At 40.3% G+C, this 19812-nt stretch overlaps 2 protein-coding genes and 1 non-coding gene across 4 annotated transcripts in view; 1 reads left to right on the forward strand and 2 right to left on the reverse strand.

Annotated features, from left to right (window-relative positions):
* Window positions 1-2480: 2480 nt before the first annotated feature.
* trnap-ugg (transfer RNA proline (anticodon UGG)) lies at window positions 2481-2552 on the reverse strand. Its single transcript has one exon. It is a non-coding gene; the product is annotated as a tRNA-Pro (tRNA).
* A 1508-nt stretch (window positions 2553-4060) lies between these two features.
* septin2 (septin 2) lies at window positions 4061-13313 on the forward strand. 2 transcript variants are annotated; one of them, XM_031854819.1, is made up of 13 exons: window positions 4061-4214; window positions 5115-5156; window positions 6031-6145; window positions 8053-8139; window positions 8255-8378; window positions 8596-8730; window positions 8898-9015; window positions 9389-9490; window positions 9727-9872; window positions 10266-10388; window positions 11342-11402; window positions 11889-11985; window positions 12174-13313. In XM_031854819.1, exons 2-12 carry the CDS (start codon window positions 5133-5135, stop codon window positions 11973-11975), a joined length of 1122 nt encoding a protein of 373 aa, XP_031710679.1. In that variant the 5' UTR covers window positions 4061-4214; window positions 5115-5132; the 3' UTR covers window positions 11976-11985; window positions 12174-13313. The 2 variants fall into 2 exon arrangements, with proteins under 2 accessions (XP_031710679.1, XP_031710681.1); XM_031854821.1 differs by having other exon boundaries at window positions 10266-10349.
* Window positions 13314-13827: 514 nt separating this feature from the next.
* The window catches only part of stk25b (serine/threonine kinase 25b), a 6662-nt gene continuing 677 nt past the window's right edge, over window positions 13828-19812 (reverse strand). Inside the window, exons 2-11 of the mRNA XM_031854818.1 lie at window positions 18932-19162; window positions 18720-18776; window positions 18473-18581; window positions 17828-17985; window positions 17168-17353; window positions 16760-16905; window positions 16405-16504; window positions 16253-16324; window positions 14041-14177; window positions 13828-13953 (exon numbers count right to left, since the gene is read on the reverse strand). Of these exons, the coding sequence (XP_031710678.1) occupies window positions 13914-13953; window positions 14041-14177; window positions 16253-16324; window positions 16405-16504; window positions 16760-16905; window positions 17168-17353; window positions 17828-17985; window positions 18473-18581; window positions 18720-18776; window positions 18932-19162 (1236 nt within the window). The 3' untranslated portion in view covers window positions 13828-13913. The remainder of the gene's footprint in view (window positions 13954-14040; window positions 14178-16252; window positions 16325-16404; window positions 16505-16759; window positions 16906-17167; window positions 17354-17827; window positions 17986-18472; window positions 18582-18719; window positions 18777-18931; window positions 19163-19812) is intronic.

Here is a 19812-nt window from a genome sequence, read left to right on the forward strand (position 1 = left end):
AGAGAGAGAGAGAGAGAGAGAGAGAGAGAGAGAGAGAGAGAGAGAGAGGGAGAGAGAGAGAGAGAGAGAGAGAGAGAGAGAGAGAGAGAGAGAGGAAAGGAGATCTGCTGCCTGCCAGAACACTTTTCATAAGGCCCCATCTAAACTAAATTAATACACTTCCTCCAACATCTGAGGATAAACCTGAGGGCCACATTACTGTGGCAGCCCCTATCAGCCAGCTTGTATTACAACCGAGTCAGCAGTCAATGAGATACATTTGCAACCAGGCATTTGTCAGCGACTCAGAGCCACAGAGGCAGGAGATTTAAAATGTCCTGCAGTAAATTAAGTCCTGCTTGAAAAGTGAAAGGTGCCGGCTAAGCAGGCAGCTGCTTACTTTAAAAGACTGGTTAAGGGGGTGATGAGGGTGTGGTGATGGAGGGAGGAGGAAACTGATCCAGCGGCAAAGAAGTTATTTTTATGATTATAGCTCCAATGCGTTGAAAAAAAATGTAGAGACTGAAATAGTTATCTCTGAAGTCATGACATTTGGTTTGAACGTGATCGATATACATGATCATATTACTGTGTTGTTTATTATTTTACAACTAACAGCATTCTGCACTGAACCATCGCCAACTATTAAACCGTCTGACACTAAAGTGATCTGACTCAGAGTCTGTGATATTTCTTTGTTCTGGGGGACACGAAATTCAAGCTCAGAAGAGAATGAGCCACTTTTAAGTAGATATTTATAATTATCTAGTTTAAGATGCTACCTGAGGTTCATGACCCTGCCGATAGTAACAAAGCAGATAAACTCAGGCCTCTTGGGCTGAACACTGGGGAGAAGGGATTTGCTGCGATTCAGCGAGACACGGAGAAAAAAATCTGATAATAGTTCACATATCAAAAGGATGGCTTGAAGATTAGAGTAATTAAAGTGAGGAATCAATTTTTTGTGTGATGTTGTAAAACAGGACATAACAGCACGATCTCTGCCTTTTTATTAGATCTCTTTAAGTCCTTTGAGGTGCAGTAAGCCAAAAGTAAGTCAATTTAATTCATGTAAGCACTTACAATTTTTTATTGAACCATTAGGAACAGTCCATTACACACAGGCATTTTTATTATTTTTTAAATAACTGAAGTGGGTCATTTTTAAATGAACTGCATTAGCCCAAAATGATCATGTAAATCTGATGAATAGAATAAATAATAATGATGAAATAAAAGCAGACTATGTTGTCTGTTCACATTCACGTCACCAGTTTTTGTCAGCATGTTTCTTGCATATTTTAAAATGGAAATAACACAAGACATGAAAAGTTGTGCAAAAATGCTGGTACGGTCCTACCTTTCTTTATCTCGACTGCTTTCTCTCTCTGAGGAATCGTACAGCATCTATTTAAAAATATGAAAATTATCAGTAACTTATCAGTAATTAATTCTCATTCATTACATTCATTGCAATAGCAGGGTGGTACAGAAATAGGCATTTAAAATATAAAGAAACGTACACACTGAATGCTATGAAGCCACACTGCAATTGACAGAGCATGGCGCCACTAAGAGGCTTATGGGAATAATGGAAATAGTGTAGCTCCTGTGGCGATGATATGCTCGCTGTAACAGAGAGGGAAAGAGTGGTATTTACCGAGATATCTCCTGGACTTGTGTTAAGCAGAGCAGTGGCTGTCCTGAGCCAGACTGAAGGGAGGGGAGCAGAGATGCTGTCACAAAAGCAAGCTCAGATAAGCCCCTACTGGGTGAAGACAGAAAGGCATTAAGTGAGCATATCTTTAAGAAGTCTGATGCTCCTCCTGTGCCGCTGGAGTGAGACCATGCACAGAATAAGTATAGGCTGATGATTTAGACCTGGAGAACATGACTGTTGTAAGCATGTTTTTCAGTTGTTGGTAATCTGATGATAAATTTCCTCTTCACGGATGTTGTGGAGAGACAGGAACTGAAAGAGGCCTCAGACCCACAGAGCTCCTGTGCATGCAATACTTTCCTTTATCTGCTTTGTATCTAAACTGAACATCTTGTATTTGGATAAACTATATATACAGTATATGGATATATAATTAACTGACACAATCTGTTGCATGAAAAAAAAAAGTGTACTACTAGAGCTAAAATCTGATTTTATTAGACTAAATTATGTGTTTGATGTAGATGAAAAGGAACCTCGAGCAGAAAATAACACAAAGGCTTTTAATTAATATATAATTGCAAATTAATAAAGCAATGAACAGAAAGCCGAATAGTTTTTAATTGCAGTGTTGCAAATTGTAGTGTTGCAAAAGTCCACTAGAGATCAGTATAATGCTCTATAGTTTGTCTATCTTTCAGTATCTTGTCCATTTCAGCAGTCACATCCGTGAGTCTACTTCTGCAATAATACAATAAGGACATACTGTACGTACGACAGGAGTGCAAGAAATCCTTTTACCTAGAGTAGAAAAAAGAACATGGTTTAAGTAAAAAAACTTGGGCTCGTCCGGGATTTGAACCCGGGACCTCTCGCACCCAAAGCGAGAATCATACCCCTAGACCAACGAGCCACACGTTTGGTGCTCTAAAGCACATTATATAAAGGGTCTTATCTTCAGGCATGTTAAATATCTGGTAGTTGAACTGTACTGAACGTTGTGATAATGTTTGTTTGCATATTAAATGTTACAGCTTACTTTGACTACAGTTGGACATAAGTAGCCATTCAGTTAGCCATTTTCTGTGTGCAAGAACATCAGGAACGCCCATGGCTAGCTCAGCGAGTAAAACATTTTAAAATTACATTTCACTCTAGTTAAGATAGTTTTACAGCATATACAACCACAATGCACCTTCGTCCCAATCTGGAAGATTTCACTGTTATTGTTTGGTAATAGCTGCAGAAAGGCAGACCCTATTGACATGTTGAGTACTATGGAGGACACAAAATGACTTAAGTATAAATAAATAAATAAATGCATTAATAAATGTATAAATAAATACAGGAATAATTAAATAAATGCATAAATAAATGTATAAATACATAAATAAATGAATGAAGGAATACAGAAATGTAGAAATATATGTATTTATTTATGTCCTGTTTAGGTATCAACTTTTATTTATTCATTTCAGCATTTAAATATTTCTGTATTTATTTTCAGTATTTATTTATTCTTTTATTTATTTATTTCAGCATTTATTTCAACATTTAAATATTTCTGTATTTATTTCAGCAATTATTTATTCTTTTATTTATTAATTTCTGTATTTATACATTTATTTATGCATTTATTTATTTATTCCTGTATTTATTTATACATTTATTAATGCATTTATTTATTTATACTTAAGTCATTTTCTGTCCTACAGCGTGTAGCCAGTTGCAAGTTGCTTTCTTTCTTTGAGGCTGATTAATTTACTAGGTTGTGGAGTGAGTATTGGAGTATCTGAGTATGAATTAATTATCCATTAGAATACCATACTAATAAATGACAATAATATTTAATTAAGTATGATACAATCACGATAGAATACTGTGAATATACAAAAAGAAAAATTGCTAAATTGATTTTAGATGATAAAATAATCTCATCATCTGTATCACACAATCTTTTGTGAAACCTCAGGTTATGGAATTGTAGATGTTCACATTTACATTCCTCCCAGTGCGATAAGGATTACAATATTTTATCTTTATTCATTTATTGTATTTAATATGCTGCATTGTATGTTTTTTTTAAAATCATATTCTAAGCTACTAGAAGTGGGATGAAAGGTGGTGGTGATATTTACAGGAGTTCATAGATAAAGAGGGTAAATGCTCCAGCTGGGCTGTATCATAGACTGTGTTATTAATAATTCAAGGTACCCAAAATTATTTGACTTCTGGGGCCTGGAGTTCCAACTTTTCTCTGATGTCGTTAGATCTATTTATTCTTTAATATCACCCAGACAGAGCCGCGGTGTTTGATGAAATTATAACTGTTTTTAATGCGCTTATGAAGGCTGATAAGGTGTAAGCAGGCTGACCTTCAGTGTAAACGTTAAACGCTCCATGTGTATGTTGGCCCTGCTGCTCTCGCCCGGTGCATTGTGGTCCGTGTGCTAACGGAAGCTGCTGCTGCACCGGAATCTGAAGAATTTGAGGTGTCCGCCAAGTCTACTGTTCATCGTTGGCTCGTCTCTCTGTGTCTCCATCTGTGCTATACTTTCTGCGGACAGACCGTAAGGTAACACTCGTTATTATTCTACAGTTCATCCTCCAAGTTGTGTATTAATGGCGGAGTAGCAGTTAAACGGACGACGCTAACATTAGCTGTTTAAGTTCACATCCTGCAGAAGCTACTCGGCTAACGTTAGTTAGGAGTGAACGCTATGCTAACTTCTTGTATTATACCGAACAGCTAGCGAGCGCTGTTAGCTTGGTAAATAGCTTTCATTTGGGCTCGTTTACAAGAACAAGAATAACTATTAAACTATCTCACACCCACTGACTTTTTTTTTACCGTTATAATGGCCGTTGCTTATTAACGTCAACCAGTTAATTCCCATTAAAGTAACGGAAACGTTAGCTAACGTTGTATGTGAGGAAACTAGTTAGTAATGGGGAGTTCGTCTTAGTTAGCGTCAGTGCTACATGTTTCTATGTTAAATCTGCATTGGCAAAGCTTCTTAAACTAGCTTTGGACACATAGATTTGTCTAATCAGCTGGTAAAAATATAAAATGTTATAATTTCTTTTTTCATCCAAGCAGTCTGAGAGCAGTGGGTGTGTTTCTGACCGTTTCAGATAATTTTTAATGTTTTAATATAACACAACAACCAGCAGACAGGTAGTGAACATATGATACCAGTTGGGATTAATAGCATAATCATGTTTTAATGCCTAATCCTCGAGTTATAGCGTTATAGTTGGATGCAGCTGTAATGCAGCTATCTTAGCAGGAAAAGCATTTTTTTTTTATTTTTGTGGTGAGAAGTAGCACTCTCACAAACCAGACTTCCTGTCTGTCACACAGTCAGGCCTCTACATATGTGCTTATATGAATTGCCTCCATTTCAGAAAAGAGGCATCCACATAGGAGTGTGAGTACGTCTCTGTTTGTGATCCAATCTGTCTTTTGTCTCAGGTTCAACAAGGAGAAGAAATGTCTCAGGCCGACAAAGTGAAGGTGAGTCTCTGAACAGAAACCAGATAATCCGTCTGAATAGATGCAGTATGCAATTTAACCAGATTCCTTCTTCTCCCTCGGGTACCATCCTTTGAGACTAATCATGGAAACTTTGTTGTTTTTGTTATATCATCAACATAAACATACATTCCTCTGTTTTTTTAAACTGAGCACTCTCATGTCTAATTTCAGTGCTTATCATTTTGTCCTTCCCCACTTTTGGTCCCACATTGTGGTGTTTTTCAAAGACCAATATTACCAGCTGAATGTTGGGTCACTCAGACTTACGCTCAGTGTGCTGCTCACCATCCTCATGACTCACTGATATAGCTTTATGTACGCTAAAAGGCCCGAAGGCACAGCCACAACACACCGCTTATCAGGCTCATCAGTCATCACCTTTGCTGAAAGGGGGAAGTGAGGGTTCATACATCTGTGTGGCCAAAAATGAGCCAACGAAATAAGGAGCATGTATTTTATGTGACATCTTCACTGTGTAGCATTGCCACATGGGTGGTTAAAAGCTGTCCAGTTGGCCTACTTCTCATTGGTATGAGCTGTGTAGGAAAGGGCTTTAAACACTGGAGTGATGAGGTCTTTTGCAAATAGACTGCAGAGGAGTCACCGTAGCCCTGCTAAATATCCTGGCTGTTGGTGAACAGCTTTTCACACTAGCACTAACAATTGGCATGTTGTTGCTATATTGACACCAAACCATGTTTAACTTAAACCTGATTTAGATTTGTGACAGAAATAGTTTTAACTGAAGTAGTGAGTATGTGCAAAGCTACGTTCTTTTATCTTAAGTTTTAATGTGACCATTACCAAACGCTATTTAAAACTCTCCTGTTGTACTTTGGTTTTTTTTCTACAGCAGGGCCAGTTCACCAACCCTGAGACTCCGGGGTATGTTGGATTTGCCAACCTGCCTAATCAGGTTCATCGCAAATCAGTAAAAAAAGGATTTGAGTTTACGTTGATGGTGGTAGGTGAGTGATTCATCTCTGTTTTTCAAGCCTTTTCTGGTTTTGTCTTTTTTTTTATTCTTGTCATGAAACGCTGTTTTTTTTTAAAAAAATTTAATTTGGAAAATGATGGTGTATCTCAGTGACAACAAGGTTAATGCTAGACGGCTATAGTGAACATGGCCATTTGAGGAATATTTTTAGCTTTTTTCTGGCTCATGTGAGTTTGTTTTTGTGATTTAAATCTTTGCCATTAGCCTGCACAATTCACAGTCGTTGCTATCATATGCTGTCTTTTTGTAATGGCCTTTCTACATAACAGTTTTACAACTCTTTAATCTCCATAGTTCACTTAGTTTTGTCTTTGACCATACGTGTATTTTAGTGTGCACGAATGTTTTTGGTCTGTAGAAAATGGCAGATGTCTCATCAGCGTAGTTGCTCAGCTGGTGTCAGCATCAGCGTGAACTCTTGATGTGACTGTGTGAACCTCCCTGCTTGTTGGTAATGGGGGAGGGTAGAAGCTCCTGTGAGTGCTGCTCATCTTTTTTGCTTTAAAATAAACCAGAGAGGAATGGGCCTCGAGGGACTGATTCACGCAGTGGACGAGGCCTGCTGGTCCCTCTGCTGCAAGAATTCTCTTTGAGTAGCTATTTAACCTTTTGTGTGACTCCGGTTCTTAAACAAACTAGTGTTTTACAGTACTTTTAGATAGCTGCAGTTCTAATCCACAGATAGAAACAATATTTATTTATGAAAATGAATTATGTCTCTTCAGTATGCGTCACGTTTTTATGCTTACCCTAAAAAACAGGTACTTTTTCCCACTAAAACTCCTCTCCCACATGCACCTGAAGCTGTAGTGTAAATAATGTACATGTTGATTTGGATTTTCCATACAAGACATTCTGGCACATTGGCAGCCGAGGTTGTAGCAAAGACGTCTGTAAATCTTTTGTCATGGCTCTGGTGGGAACCACAGTAGCAGCATTCCTGAGTGAACTACACAAGCTAAGCTTCCTCAGCATCTGTAGCGCTGCGACCGTGAGACGTGAGGAACATTGTTTATTATTAGGGCTGTCCTCGACCAAGAAAGAAGCCCTGTGCCTTACGTTTCTTACATATAGTTTCTTGAGTTGTATTCACTGCTGTTGCTAAAGCTGAACTGCTGCTGTAGTTTTAGGGACTTCCCAGACAGAAATGAGCATACTGCTGGACTCAAACAACGCTCGGTGGGTCTGCAAAAATCCATGCAAAGATATTTTTAGTCTGGTACAAGGCTTTATCGTTGTCTTGGAATCAGACCGGCAGCTTTTATTTAACACTTCATCACACAGACTGAATGTTTGTCTGCCCACCTATTGTTGTTATATGGTGCCAGTTTCAGAGGCAACCAATCAATAGTTTGTTTGATAATGCTGTATAGTTCATTCATAATCTGCAGAGACACTCATTTAAAAGCAGTTTCAAAGTCTTCAGTCTACAGATTCTCCGTTAAAGTTGGAGCTCAAAGACGATATCCAGGTTTAGTTGTTGCTGCTAATATCTGTGAAAGTGAAACTATCCAGTAGACGTCTTGACTTGTAGCCGTTAAATGCTACTGACTGATTTATGAAGTGAACACTAAGGGTGCTTAGTAATCCACCTGACACTGTTCTAGTAAAGATTAATGCTGACGTCAGATTTAGTATCATGCTTTTCCGTGTGGTGCTCGGCCTGCTGTGCATCACAGGCATATGTCTTGTTTCCTGCAGCACAGTGAGGATCTCCTTTGTTCTACTCACTGAACTCTGTACTAGAAGAGGTTTGCACCAACAAGAACCCGACTGTGCTTTAGTCTTTTTAAGCACTTGCGTATTATTTATTCACTTTGCTCGTCATTCTAGTGTTAACTGCATGATGATGTTTCGTTTCCCTCTTGTTGTCAAAAGGTGAATCTGGACTTGGAAAATCCACCCTGATCAACAGCCTGTTCCTCACTGACCTGTACCCCGAGAGAGTCATCCCTGGAGCAGCAGGTACAACACACACACACATGCACTTACAGATCCTGGTGTTAAACCACTTTGTGAAATCTGTATGTTTAAAGTATAATTGTTGACCGACATTGTCATTAAAAAAATCTTCTAACAGAAAAGATAGAAAGGACTGTTCAGATCGAGGCGTCGACGGTAGAAATTGAGGAGCGAGGAGTGAAGCTCCGCCTTACTGTGGTAGACACACCCGGATATGGAGACGCCATCAACAGCCAAGACTGGTATGAAATATCTTTTAAGTTTAAACTACCCAGTGTCAGTCCTTTGATCTTAAACAGTGACGAGACACTAACCTTGTACAGTTCAAAATAAAGTTTTCAAATATTTTAATTTGTAAGGAGAATCCGGGCTTTAGTGGGTGTCCTACCAGCATGGAGAAGTCCTCGTACAATACTGTGATATGTAGTGTTAAATGTGACGTACGTTTCTCTACTTCAGTTTCAGCACCATTATCAGCTACATCGATGACCAGTTTGAGCGCTACCTCCATGACGAGAGCGGTCTAAATCGTAGACACATTGTTGACAATAGAGTTCACTGCTGCTTCTATTTTATTTCCCCGCTTGGCCATGGGTGAGTCCTGCAGAACATACTGGCATTCTTACAGAGAAATTATTTTCTATTTAACTAACCCTATTTTTTTTTATGCCCTCTTCACTCGTTGCTTTTAATAAATATTTGCTTGGTACATATTTCTGTCTCTCTTTGACCCTGGTTCTGTCCGTTTCCTGTCCTACCAGGCTGAAACCTCTGGATGTTCAGTTCATGAAGGCCATTCACAATAAGGTCAATGTGGTTCCTGTCATCGCCAAGGCAGACACGCTCACCCTCAGGGAGAGGGAGAGGCTCAAGCGCAGGGTGAGGACAACAAGAGTCGTGCATTGTTCAGGATCTTTTCCAGTTTCCTGAAACCATCAGTAGCTATCGTGTGCTCATGGTCACTGCTTTACCCTCCCAGCGCTTTAAAATACAGTTTGTACCTGAAGTACTATATTGAAACAGGGCTTTAGTTTAAATATCTAAAACCAAAAGGTGGATAAACCACAGTGAGACCGGAAGTGTCAAGGCGGACTAGTCGGTAGTGTTTTTGGTAAGCAGAAATGTTGTCTTCTTAATACATAAAGTCCTGATTTAAGTGGATATAACAGGTTGTCATTAACAGTATATAAATAACATAACGGATACTATAAGGTGATCATAACCTGTGTTTTGTTCCTGTCTTCTTTGTAAGGTTCTGGATGAGATCGACGAACATGGCATCAAGATTTACCACCTTCCTGATGCCGAGTCAGATGAGGATGAGGACTTCAAAGAGCAGACCAAGATCCTCAAGGTAAACGGTCCTCTCCCTGACAAACCTCTCATCCCTGAATCAATATGAGACCAGCTGGTGTTATGCTGTTTTTTTAACAACACAAAAATGAGTTTGTCATTAATAAAAGCAGTTAGCTTTATATCCTCTCATAGAATTCCATTAAAGTCAACCAATTACTCTAGGGATTTCTTTTAAGTGTTTATGTTGGTGATTGAACCATGACTACAGACCTATAAACTCCTCCTCTTTTCCAGGCTAGCATCCCATTTGCAGTGGTGGGATCCAACCAGCAGATTGAGGCCAAAGGGAAGAAGGTGAGGGGCCGCCTCTACCCTTGGGGCGTGGTGGAGGTGGAGAATCCTGAACACAACGATTTCCTCAAGCTGCGGATCATGCTCATGTGAGTGTTAGAGGAGCCTGAATCCTGTTGCTCTCCTTTAGTCTTTAAATTAAAGGTGATATTGAGAGTTGCTAACCTGCCAAACTGTGAATATAATAACAATATGTTTTCCCCTCAAACGCTGTGGAAAGAAACTGTATCTAGCTTGGCGAAGTTGTTAGTTTGGCAGAGTGATGTAGCCATGATAGGAAAGGAGAAAAAAAGGATGGACACTAACAACACTAGCAGTGCAATGTGGTGCAGACACGTTTGGCTAAAATAAAGACACTTCTTATGTTATGCTGCACTCCATAAGCAGGCAGCCTCTACCCACTAGAGGTACAGTGCAGTTAACATCTCTAGTTCTCCAAATGTCTGAGCAACACTGTTTATTTGTTGGTGACTTATCCACAGAACCCACATGCAGGATCTACAGGAAGTGACTCAGGACCTTCACTACGAGAACTTCCGCTCGGACCGCCTCAAGCGGGGTGGCAGGTTGTCCTCCCATGGTTACATTCTGCCTCTGTCTCCTGCGTACGTACTTGTCTGTCAGCTTGCTTCTCTGCACCTCCCCCACCTCAAACAACAAAATATAGTCAAACACAATGGACACCACAGATGTTACAGTAGTGACACCAAGCCAAAACACCCAGCGCTGTGTAGAAGGAAGCTGAGTTACTAGATTATATTCTATATAACGGGTCATGTACTTCCAGATATTCTTCTGTGTTCGATTCCTACAGCATAATGTTGAACTAGTATCATTCTGTAGAAGCCTACGGTAGCTCTAACTCATCACCATCGTGCATGTTCACTACATGTAGTGAGGCAGAAGTGGATTTAATGCTGTGGTCTAGTGGCTTGTGGTTTTACATGGCTAGTCGGTAGCTAAATGGCATGTGCAGCTGGAGTATCTGTCGAGGTCATAAACAGGATTACTGTGTGTCATGTAACATAGTGTGGCCATATCATCATTTAACACTCAATGTAGACCAAAAAGATTCTTTTAGACTTTCTTCAAAAGGCCACCCAGGATAAGGCAGTGGTTTCACTGTCGTCACATTGCCTCGCCATCTGTCCGGTGATGGAGGTGGTGGACTGTTGAGGTACCGTTTGGGGGGGAGGTAACGCTGTTCCCCTGACTCTCTTACTTCTCTCTGGAATCTTCCTGCTTTCATCTCTTTGTAGTGATTTGTTGTAGCCGCCCACTTTTCTCTTCTGCAAAGACGAACTAACCCACTGGCCCCTTCTTCACCTTCTCTATGTGGCTTTTGTCATGTTTGCCTAATGCTACAACTTAAAACGGTTCAACGTGCACTTTTCAGACATGCAGACATGCACAAACTTCACGATGCTTTAGAAATCATCACACAACTTGATTTTACGTTTATAACCTCCGACTGTGCATTGAACTTAATGACGCTTTAGTTAATCGGCATTCATTGTAGCGTGTAACATGAAGAGTAACTGAAGCTGTGTTGATGCAGAAAGGGACCGGAGCCGGAGGAAATGGACAAGGATATGATCCTGCAGGAGAAGGAGGCGGAGGTGAGTCATTTCAGATGCTCCACCACTTTGGGCTTATTATAAAGAAATGCATGTTTCATGGATCGTAGAGGAATAGTGGGGAAATACACTTATTTGCTTTCTTTCAGTGAGCTAGGGGGAAATATTTCAGTGAGCTTTGGATCTGTAGCTTTATATTTAGCACACAGACACAGCAAGCTAGTGAATAACTGCACATAGATTATTCACTGTCCTACAAGTCGCAATTTAAAAACTAGGAACAATTAAATACAAGAATTGTTTCTGTTTTCAGTGTTTTAATCTTATAATACCCATGTTAAACTGGTGAATGATTCAGGTTCACAGTTGGTGTCGATGTGGGACCTGTTGTTTCTAATCAATTATTTATAACTGACAGACGGGTATTAAGATGCCTCTTAATCTCAGCAGTCTAAGTGAATGTGCTTTGGTTTAAGTGCAGTTGTTGTTGTTGCCCTGTCATACATGTTGATGTTCTGTGTCCCACAGTTGAGACGAATGCAGGAGATGATTACCAAGATGCAGGCTCAGATGCAGAAGCAGGGAGACGGCGAGGGAGACAGCCCCCATGTGTGAGACGTCTACGGTAGGACACTCATGGAAATGCTCATTTCTCCAAGCTAGCACACGCTATACTTCATTTCCTCAACAATGGGACACCTCATTCCCTGCATTTGCATCTTAAATACCTAAACGTGGTATCTGTGGATGCTGGTGTTTCGTGAGGCCTGGCTTGATTTTGGGTAACTTTTTCTTTTCTCTTCTCACTTGTAGGTATTTGAGCCACTGCTCGAGTTCGACTAGAGAGATGGAGGATAGCGGAGAACGTGTAATCAAGTTATTGACTTGCACTGCTTGCCACTATTTTTATTCTAATCCTTCATGGGATCTGGAGTCGTCTTCTTTTTTTTTTTTTTTTTTTTATATATATACATAGTTGAGTATATTCAAACAGTTACATTTATATATTTTCACATGGTTCTTCTTCTTGCCAGTTACTCAAATGAAGTCACGAGACCCATCTTTTAAAATAGTGGCATATATCTTTGATACAAACTGCTACTTCTCCTTTTTTTTCCTTCTATTTAGAAAACCAAAGTTCTGCTTGTAGTTCTAAAACATCTCGGCATGTGCTAACGTTGCTCTGTGAAGGAGCTTCATTGGGAGAGTCGGCTGAGCTGAAAACTAGTAGCAGAAGTAGCTTTTTCCACCACTGCTATGCCATTATCTTGATATTCTTTAAGTGAAGAGAGAACATGATTTCATATTCTCTCTGGTGAATAAATGACCACACAAGCTTCCCAATAAATGGGCTCCATTTGCTCGGTGTTAATCGTATTACCCACCTCATCTGCATGCAACTCTCAGCCCCCACTTTCAGGTGAATTCTCCCTCTAGTGATAAAGACTTATCCATTAGTGCAGTTCTCAGATCAGTATCTTTAAGTAAAATGGCATTTGAGTGTTAAGCTCCTTTTTAATTTTGATATGAATGAAATAAACTGTGACCCTTGACCTCTTACAGTCTTCCTGTAGCCCTGACAAATGAAGGACGTGCTTATGAGGTGTGATGCCTCCGTTTGGTGCTTTCAGTCAATTAGAAGTGATTACTCCATGTTTCCGCTCCACTGTAAAGTCATGTGCCAGGGAGCGTTAACTGTTTCATGTCTGTTTTCTCTATTTCAGTGAGATTTGAGGTATAAACTTTTAATTTCCCAACTGCCGAGTACTTTGTGGTTTCCATGAGCAGAGATTAAAGTGACCTAATGAGGTCATCGTAGCCAACGGTTCCCTCACCAGCCGAGATGTGAGTTCTTGACATTCCTCTTTGTGCTGTTTTTATCCAATAAAGCACCAAATATTGTTCTTGATGCATATATTGTAATAAGTTTTATTAAACTTTATTAATCTGTGATTTGAGCCTTTCTAAATTCTTTACCTACCCTTCACCGTGTCTAGTTGCAGCCTGAACCGTGTCCACATACATCAGCTGATGCTTTCACTTCTGAGGTTAATTGCCTCCGACAGACAAAGCCACGATGAGCCTCGTTAGTAATTACAGTTCAGTGTCTGAAGAGGTTAATTACCTAAAACCCCAAGCTTACATTCTGAGAAAATGTTAATACATGAATACTATAATTACATTGATAAATGCTCCACCACTAACAGCATGATATGCACCTCCAGACTAACATGTCTAACAGATAAATGTATGTGAGCATCAAACAGACAATGGGACATTTTCCATAGACTTTATTATAGTTTTTTTTCTTCTCGATCTAACAGGTATACACAACGCTCTAAATGTCATGGCTTTTTTGTTTTAAATACTCTCCGATCTCAAAGAAACTGTAAAAATATTTAATTATAACTAATTAAAAGATCTCTTTGGGGAGGACTGGGAAGGGTACAAAGATACGAGTGGGGGGGGTTGTTCTGTGGTCTTTATCTGAGACGTTCGGAAGGTCTGGGAGACAGAAAAGGGAGCAGGGTTAAGTTACATCCAGCTGGGGTTTCACCGCGAAGACGGGGTGGTGTTACCATTTAAAGAAAACCTGGAAGAACAGGAAATCGATTAAGTGAAATAAATGGATGATACTGAACATCCCAGCAAACGGTCCCGATTCTGGTTTGTACATCACCTGCACACTCTCTCCATCATGTGTGTGACGAGGCGGTCGGAGATGCCCGGACAGGACTCCTCGGCCAGGTTGAAGGCGTTTTCCAGCTCCTCAATGGCTCCTACGCCCCCACCACTCGCCCGCCGCTTCTCCTTCAACTGGTGGTAATAAAAAAAATTTCTAATGGAAGGCTTCAACCAAAAAGACTATTTCAACTATACTGTTGACAGTTTAAAACAAAGGCAGACATGAGTCAGGTTTTGTTGGCTCTTGTATGTACCGACTGAGCTACATGCTTCTGTGCTCTTTTCTGTTGTATTCTACTTTAGTATGAAGTTCATGTATAATACCTGTATAGTATTTCCTGAGGGAAGAATAGTTACTCTGGGACTAAATTAGTTTAAAATGAACCTTGTTTAACTTTGTCTAGGGCTCAACAGCTGAGAAGTAACCGTTACTAAATGAAGATGTTTTAAAAAAAATCCACTTTTATAGACGAGATTAACTTCTCTAGATTAAGGACTCCTCTTGTTGTGCTGTGTTCAAAGTTCTATTTTATATACACATGTATACAGTTGTGTGAAAAAGTGTTTGCCCCCTTCCTGATTTCTTATTTTTTTTTCATGTTTGTCACACTTAAATGTTTCAGATCAAACAAATTTAAATATTGGACAAAGATAACACAAGTAAACACAAAATGCAGTTTTTAAATGAAGGTTTTTATTATTAAGGGGGGAAAAAATCCAAACCTACATGGCCCTGTGTGAAAAAGTGATTGCCCCCTAAACCTAATAACTGGTTGGGCCACCCTAAGCAGCAACAACTGCAATCAAGCGTTTGCGATAACTGGCAATGAGTCTTTTACAGCGCTGTAGAGGAATTTTGGCCCACTCATCTTTGCAGAATTGTTGTAATTCAGCCACATTGGAGGGTTTTCGAGCATGAACCGCCTTTTTAAGGTCATGCCACAGCATCTCAATCGGATTCAGGTCGGGACTTTGACTAGGCCACTCCAAAGTCTTCATTTTGTTTTTCTTAAGCCATTCAGAGGTGGACTTGCTGGTGTGTTTTGGATCATTGTCCTGCTGCAGAACCCAAGTGCGCTTCAGCTTGAGGTCACGAACAGATGGCCGGACATTCTCCTTCAGGATTTGTTGGTAGACAGCAGAATTCATGGTTCCATTTACCACAGCAAGTCTTCCAGGTCCTGAAGCAGCAAAACAGCCCCAGACCATCACACTACCACCACCATATTTTACTGTTGATATGATGATCCTTTTCTGAAATGCCGTGTTACGTTTACGCCAGATGTAATGGGACATACACCTTCCAAAAAGTTAAACTTTTGTCTCGTCAGTCCACAGAGTATTTTCCCAAAAGTCTTGGGGACCATCAAGATGTTTTCTGGCAAAACTGAGACGAGCCTTTATGTTCGTTTTGCTCAGCAGTGGTTTTCGTCTTGGAACTCTGCCATGCAGGCCATTTTTGCCCAGTCTCTTTCTTATGGTGGAGTCATGAACACTGACCTTAATTGAGGCAAGTGAGGCCTGCAGTTCTTTGGATGTTCTTCTGGGGTCTTTTGTGACCTCTTGGATGAGTCGTCGCTGCGCTCTTGGGGTAATTTTGGTCGGCCGGCCACTCCTGGGAAGGTTCACCATTGTTCCATGTTTTCGCCATTTGTGGATAATGGCTCTCACTGTGGTTCGCTGGAGCCCCAAAGCTTTAGAAATGGCTTTGTAACCTTTTCCAGACTGATAGATCTCAATTACTTTGTTTCTCATTTGTTCCTGAATTTCTTTGGATCGCAGCATGATGTCTAGCTTTTGAGGATCTTTTGGTCTACCTCACTTTGTCAGGCAGGTCCTATTTAAGTGATTTCTTGATTGAGAACAGGTGTGGCAGTAATCAGGCCTGGGTGTGGCTAGAGAAATTGAACTCAGCTTTCCAAAGATGTGATAAACCACAGTTAATTTATGTTTTAACAGGGGGGGGCAATCACTTTTTCACACAGGGCCATGTAGGTTTGGATTTTTTTTTCCCCCTTAATAATAAAAACCTTCATTTAAAAACTGCATTTTGTATTTACTTGTGTTATCTTTGTCTAATATTTAAATTTGTTTGATCTGAAACATTTAAGTGTGACAAACATGCAAAAAAATCAGGAAGGGGGCAAACACTTTTTCACACAACTGTATATTCTTTATTTATTTATGTATTTAACAGTTGGGCCTACCTCTCTGAAGATCGGTGTTACCAAAGCAGACAAGCATTGTGACTTGGGTTGCCTTTTCACCGAATCGCCTGACTGAGAAGAGGAAAAAGATGTTAGAGAGGGGGGGGGGGGGGGGAAATAAGTGTGTGTGTAAGTGTGTAAGTGTGTGTGACCTCTGAATCTGTGTAGCTCTTCTGTAACTTGTTCATAGAGCTGGGTCTGACTGTAGGGAAGGTCCACATGGGACACGTGTCTGTATCACCATCAGCATCCCTGAAGGGAAGAATGAAGATAAGAGAGATTTAAAAATATGAGGGAAACCAATATGACCCCAGAATGTTTGTAAATAGGCAGCACATAAAGGTTCATTACTAATGCTACTTGGTGGGTACGCAGTTATTCTAGTAAATCCTGCATTAATCATCCTTAAATTCTCTAATACCTAAGCAATTTAACAACGTGGCTGTGAATATATCCTTTGGAAAATTAAAATTCTTCAGTGTATCAATGTGTGTTCTTGAGACTGACATATCAGAGTCGTCCGAGCTGGATTCCTCCCCGTGTCCCTCCGACTTCCAGCGGCGGTAGCGGTCGATCAGCTCCGTCAGATAGGCCGTCTTCTTGGTGTAGCGTGTGATGAACTTGTGCTTTAGGAGCTCTTTGGCTGTTGGCCTCTGTGCAGACATATTTAAATAAAAGGACATTCAGTGAATGAAGCTTGAAGAAGAATCAAAAAGGGATAAATTGTCTAGTTATAACATAACATAAGGAGTCCAGCGTCACTTTACTTAGATTCAACATTTTGGTGCATGACAAAAATGTGATTTGGATGAAGTTTGAAGATTTGAGAAAACACAGCACAAATTATAATTCCTACGAAGGACAAGGCATGCTAATCCAATAATAAACATTTGGATGCAGGCAGGTATGACTTACAAAACGAGGGTCTTTATTTAGACAAGCCTCCACAAACTCTTTGAAGGGCTTGCTGTAAGGTCCCTCAAGTGTGGGTGGTGTGTTTTTCGGGATAAGGAAAAGGACCCTCATGGGGTGTAGATCAGAGTTGGGAGGTTCCCCTTTAGCCAACTCAATAGCAGTGATTCCCAGGGACCAAATATCCGCCTGAGGGGGAGAGTGGTGTGTAAGTTAAGTGTGTTAACTTCACATACAAACACTGGAAAATACACTTCCTTAACTAAAATGATGTGAATCAAGTAATTCTTCCCATGCTGAAAATTCTTATCAGTTCCTCTGTGACGCACACAAAAATGTGAAATAGTAGTGTGAATTTAGATCATTTTAGTTTTTTTGTACATTCTTTATGGACACGATGAAGACAATTTGATGCATTTGACCTACTTTGTACTTTCTGGAATGTCAAAATGAGGAAATTCATACAGGAGACTATGATTGTTTTCACAGACGTTGAAGGAAGAAACCACACGTTCGCCTGCCTCATCATTTTTCCTGTTTCCTCAGACACATATCTGTCATCAGGCTCTTTCAAACTGAGGCCTGTAACACCTCCACCTCCACCAATAACAAACCAGTATCCCCTTATGGGTAGCTGTAACATCTCACGGACTCTGTCCTCACCTTGAAGTCGTAAGCGGACTGTTTGATAACCTCTGGAGCCATCCAGAAAGGTGTGCCTACGAATGTGTTCCTCTTAATCTGGGTATCTGTCAGCTGTCCGGCCACCCCGAAATCTGCCAGCTTCACTTCGCCCTGCTCCGACAACAGCACATTGGCAGCTAGGAGAAAGAGAGAGAGAAAATGTTTCGGCCAATCACGCGCAACTTCTTTAAATGCCAGAACAACAATTATTCCCTGAAGAGGTTTTGTGAAAATGTAAGCATTTTGTATTGTGTGCATTACAGATGGACGGACAAAGGGACAAAGGACACTCTGCAGTTTCTTCCCCAGTTTCATTGTGGAGGAAACAAACAGAATCCATGTAGATCATCAACCCGGTCTTCTTAATTATTAACCTTGCTGTCGTACTTTTTTTGAATAATTCCCAAAATCTAGGAGCACAACATCAGCTGCAGAGAAGAGAACATGAGCTTCTCACAAACACACACATTTAACACCTTCAGTACGTTGTGAGATTTTATGGTGTTGATACATTTCTGCAGCTTGAGAGCATATTTTAGTGTGTGGACTTATTCTGTCCGGCATCTGACAACACGGTAAAAGTATATGAATATATATATATTTAAGACGCTAAACTTTTATTACCTTTGATATCTCTGTGGATCTTCCTTTCAGAGTGCAGATACTCCAGCCCCTTCAGTATTTCCCTCAATATAGTAGCAATGTAAGTCTCTTCCAGAGGCCCTGGACGGAGCTAGGAGGAGGAGCAAATCACAAAAAGGTGGACGTTGGGCAAAAGCTCCAAGAACAGGTCGGGTTTTGCTTCTCCAGTGTAAAAATTGCCAATTTGCATCACACTTTGTAAGCTGCGTAAAAATATAAGTCTTCTTACCAGATCCAGAGCAGATCCTCCACCTAAATACTCCATGATAATCCACAACTTGGTCCCCTGAGAGGACAAAATACTTGATGAAGTTTAAGATTTAAAATACTGCTTTGCCTCAGGCTGTTTGGCACCATGTCTGTGTCTCTAAGCATCTTCATGTAGATAACTTGAAATACTCTGTGTATGCGTCCCTTCGTCTTGTTGCGTTATGATCTCACCTTCAGGTATGATCCATAATACTTGGTAACAAAAGGGCTATCACACTGGCTCAACACTGTGATCTCCTGTTGAATGTCTTCAATCTCATCCTCGGCCTCCTCCAGGTCTATAATTTTAATCGCCACCACCTCCTTCGTGCGGTTGTTGATTCCTTTGTAGACCTCTCCAAAGGAACCCTTCCCAATCCGCTCCTGCTTGGTGAAGTACTCCTCGGGGTCCAACCGGGTATTCTGGTCCAGTGACAGCAAAGAAAGCATTGAATTATTGAGTAGATGCCAGGATGACTGTGGAGGCTTAATTGTATGTATAGGTGTGTGTGTGTGTGTGTGTGTCAGCAGAGTAAACAACTTCTTTCACATATGAATGCTCTTTTATAAAAGGTAAATTAGATGCGACATTAGAAGTTACATCTATCCGATTGCCTATACAATAATGTTGCTGTTGTCGGCTGAAATATAAACATGATGGATGATTAACCTTTCTTATCTGGGTCATTGCGTGTCTATTCAGCCACAGCCCATATAATAACCCTCTCTACATCGAACTTTGTGCCAGTATGTAAGTTAAGGGGCACGACAATTAAAAGTTTAGTTTAGCAGTCTTTCTCCATGAAAGCAGGAAATGAGTGATGATTTGAATGAGCAGGAGAGGAGGCACTCAAAGAAGTCAATAATTTAGTATGTACACTATGTGACAACTGTAAGTCAAAAACAATGGAAACTTTATAGATTTTGGTGTATACTGTCACGACATTTAGAGTTTGTAGCTACATGTTTTTGTCAGTTTGTGGGTAGCTTTGGCATAGTTACACCTGATGCTGACAATGGCAAGGAGATGAAAACTATATAGAGATGGATACAAATACGGAAGCCCACACCTA

Source organism: Anarrhichthys ocellatus, unplaced genomic scaffold (genome assembly GCF_004355925.1).
Source record: "Anarrhichthys ocellatus isolate YVR2014 unplaced genomic scaffold, GSC_Weel_1.0 scaffold15, whole genome shotgun sequence".
Lineage (NCBI taxonomy): Eukaryota > Metazoa > Chordata > Actinopteri > Perciformes > Anarhichadidae > Anarrhichthys > Anarrhichthys ocellatus.

Excerpts from the sequence above, each read along its gene's own strand:
- septin2 (XM_031854819.1), top strand. The coding sequence starts at position 5,133 with ATGTCTCAGGCCGACAAAGTGAAG. Across the intron at positions 8,731-8,897 it reads ATTTCCCCGCTTGGCCATGG|GCTGAAACCTCTGGATGTTC; the intron begins GTGAGTCCTGCA and ends CTGTCCTACCAG. Across the intron at positions 10,389-11,341 it reads ATTCTGCCTCTGTCTCCTGC|AAAGGGACCGGAGCCGGAGG; the intron begins GTACGTACTTGT and ends GTGTTGATGCAG.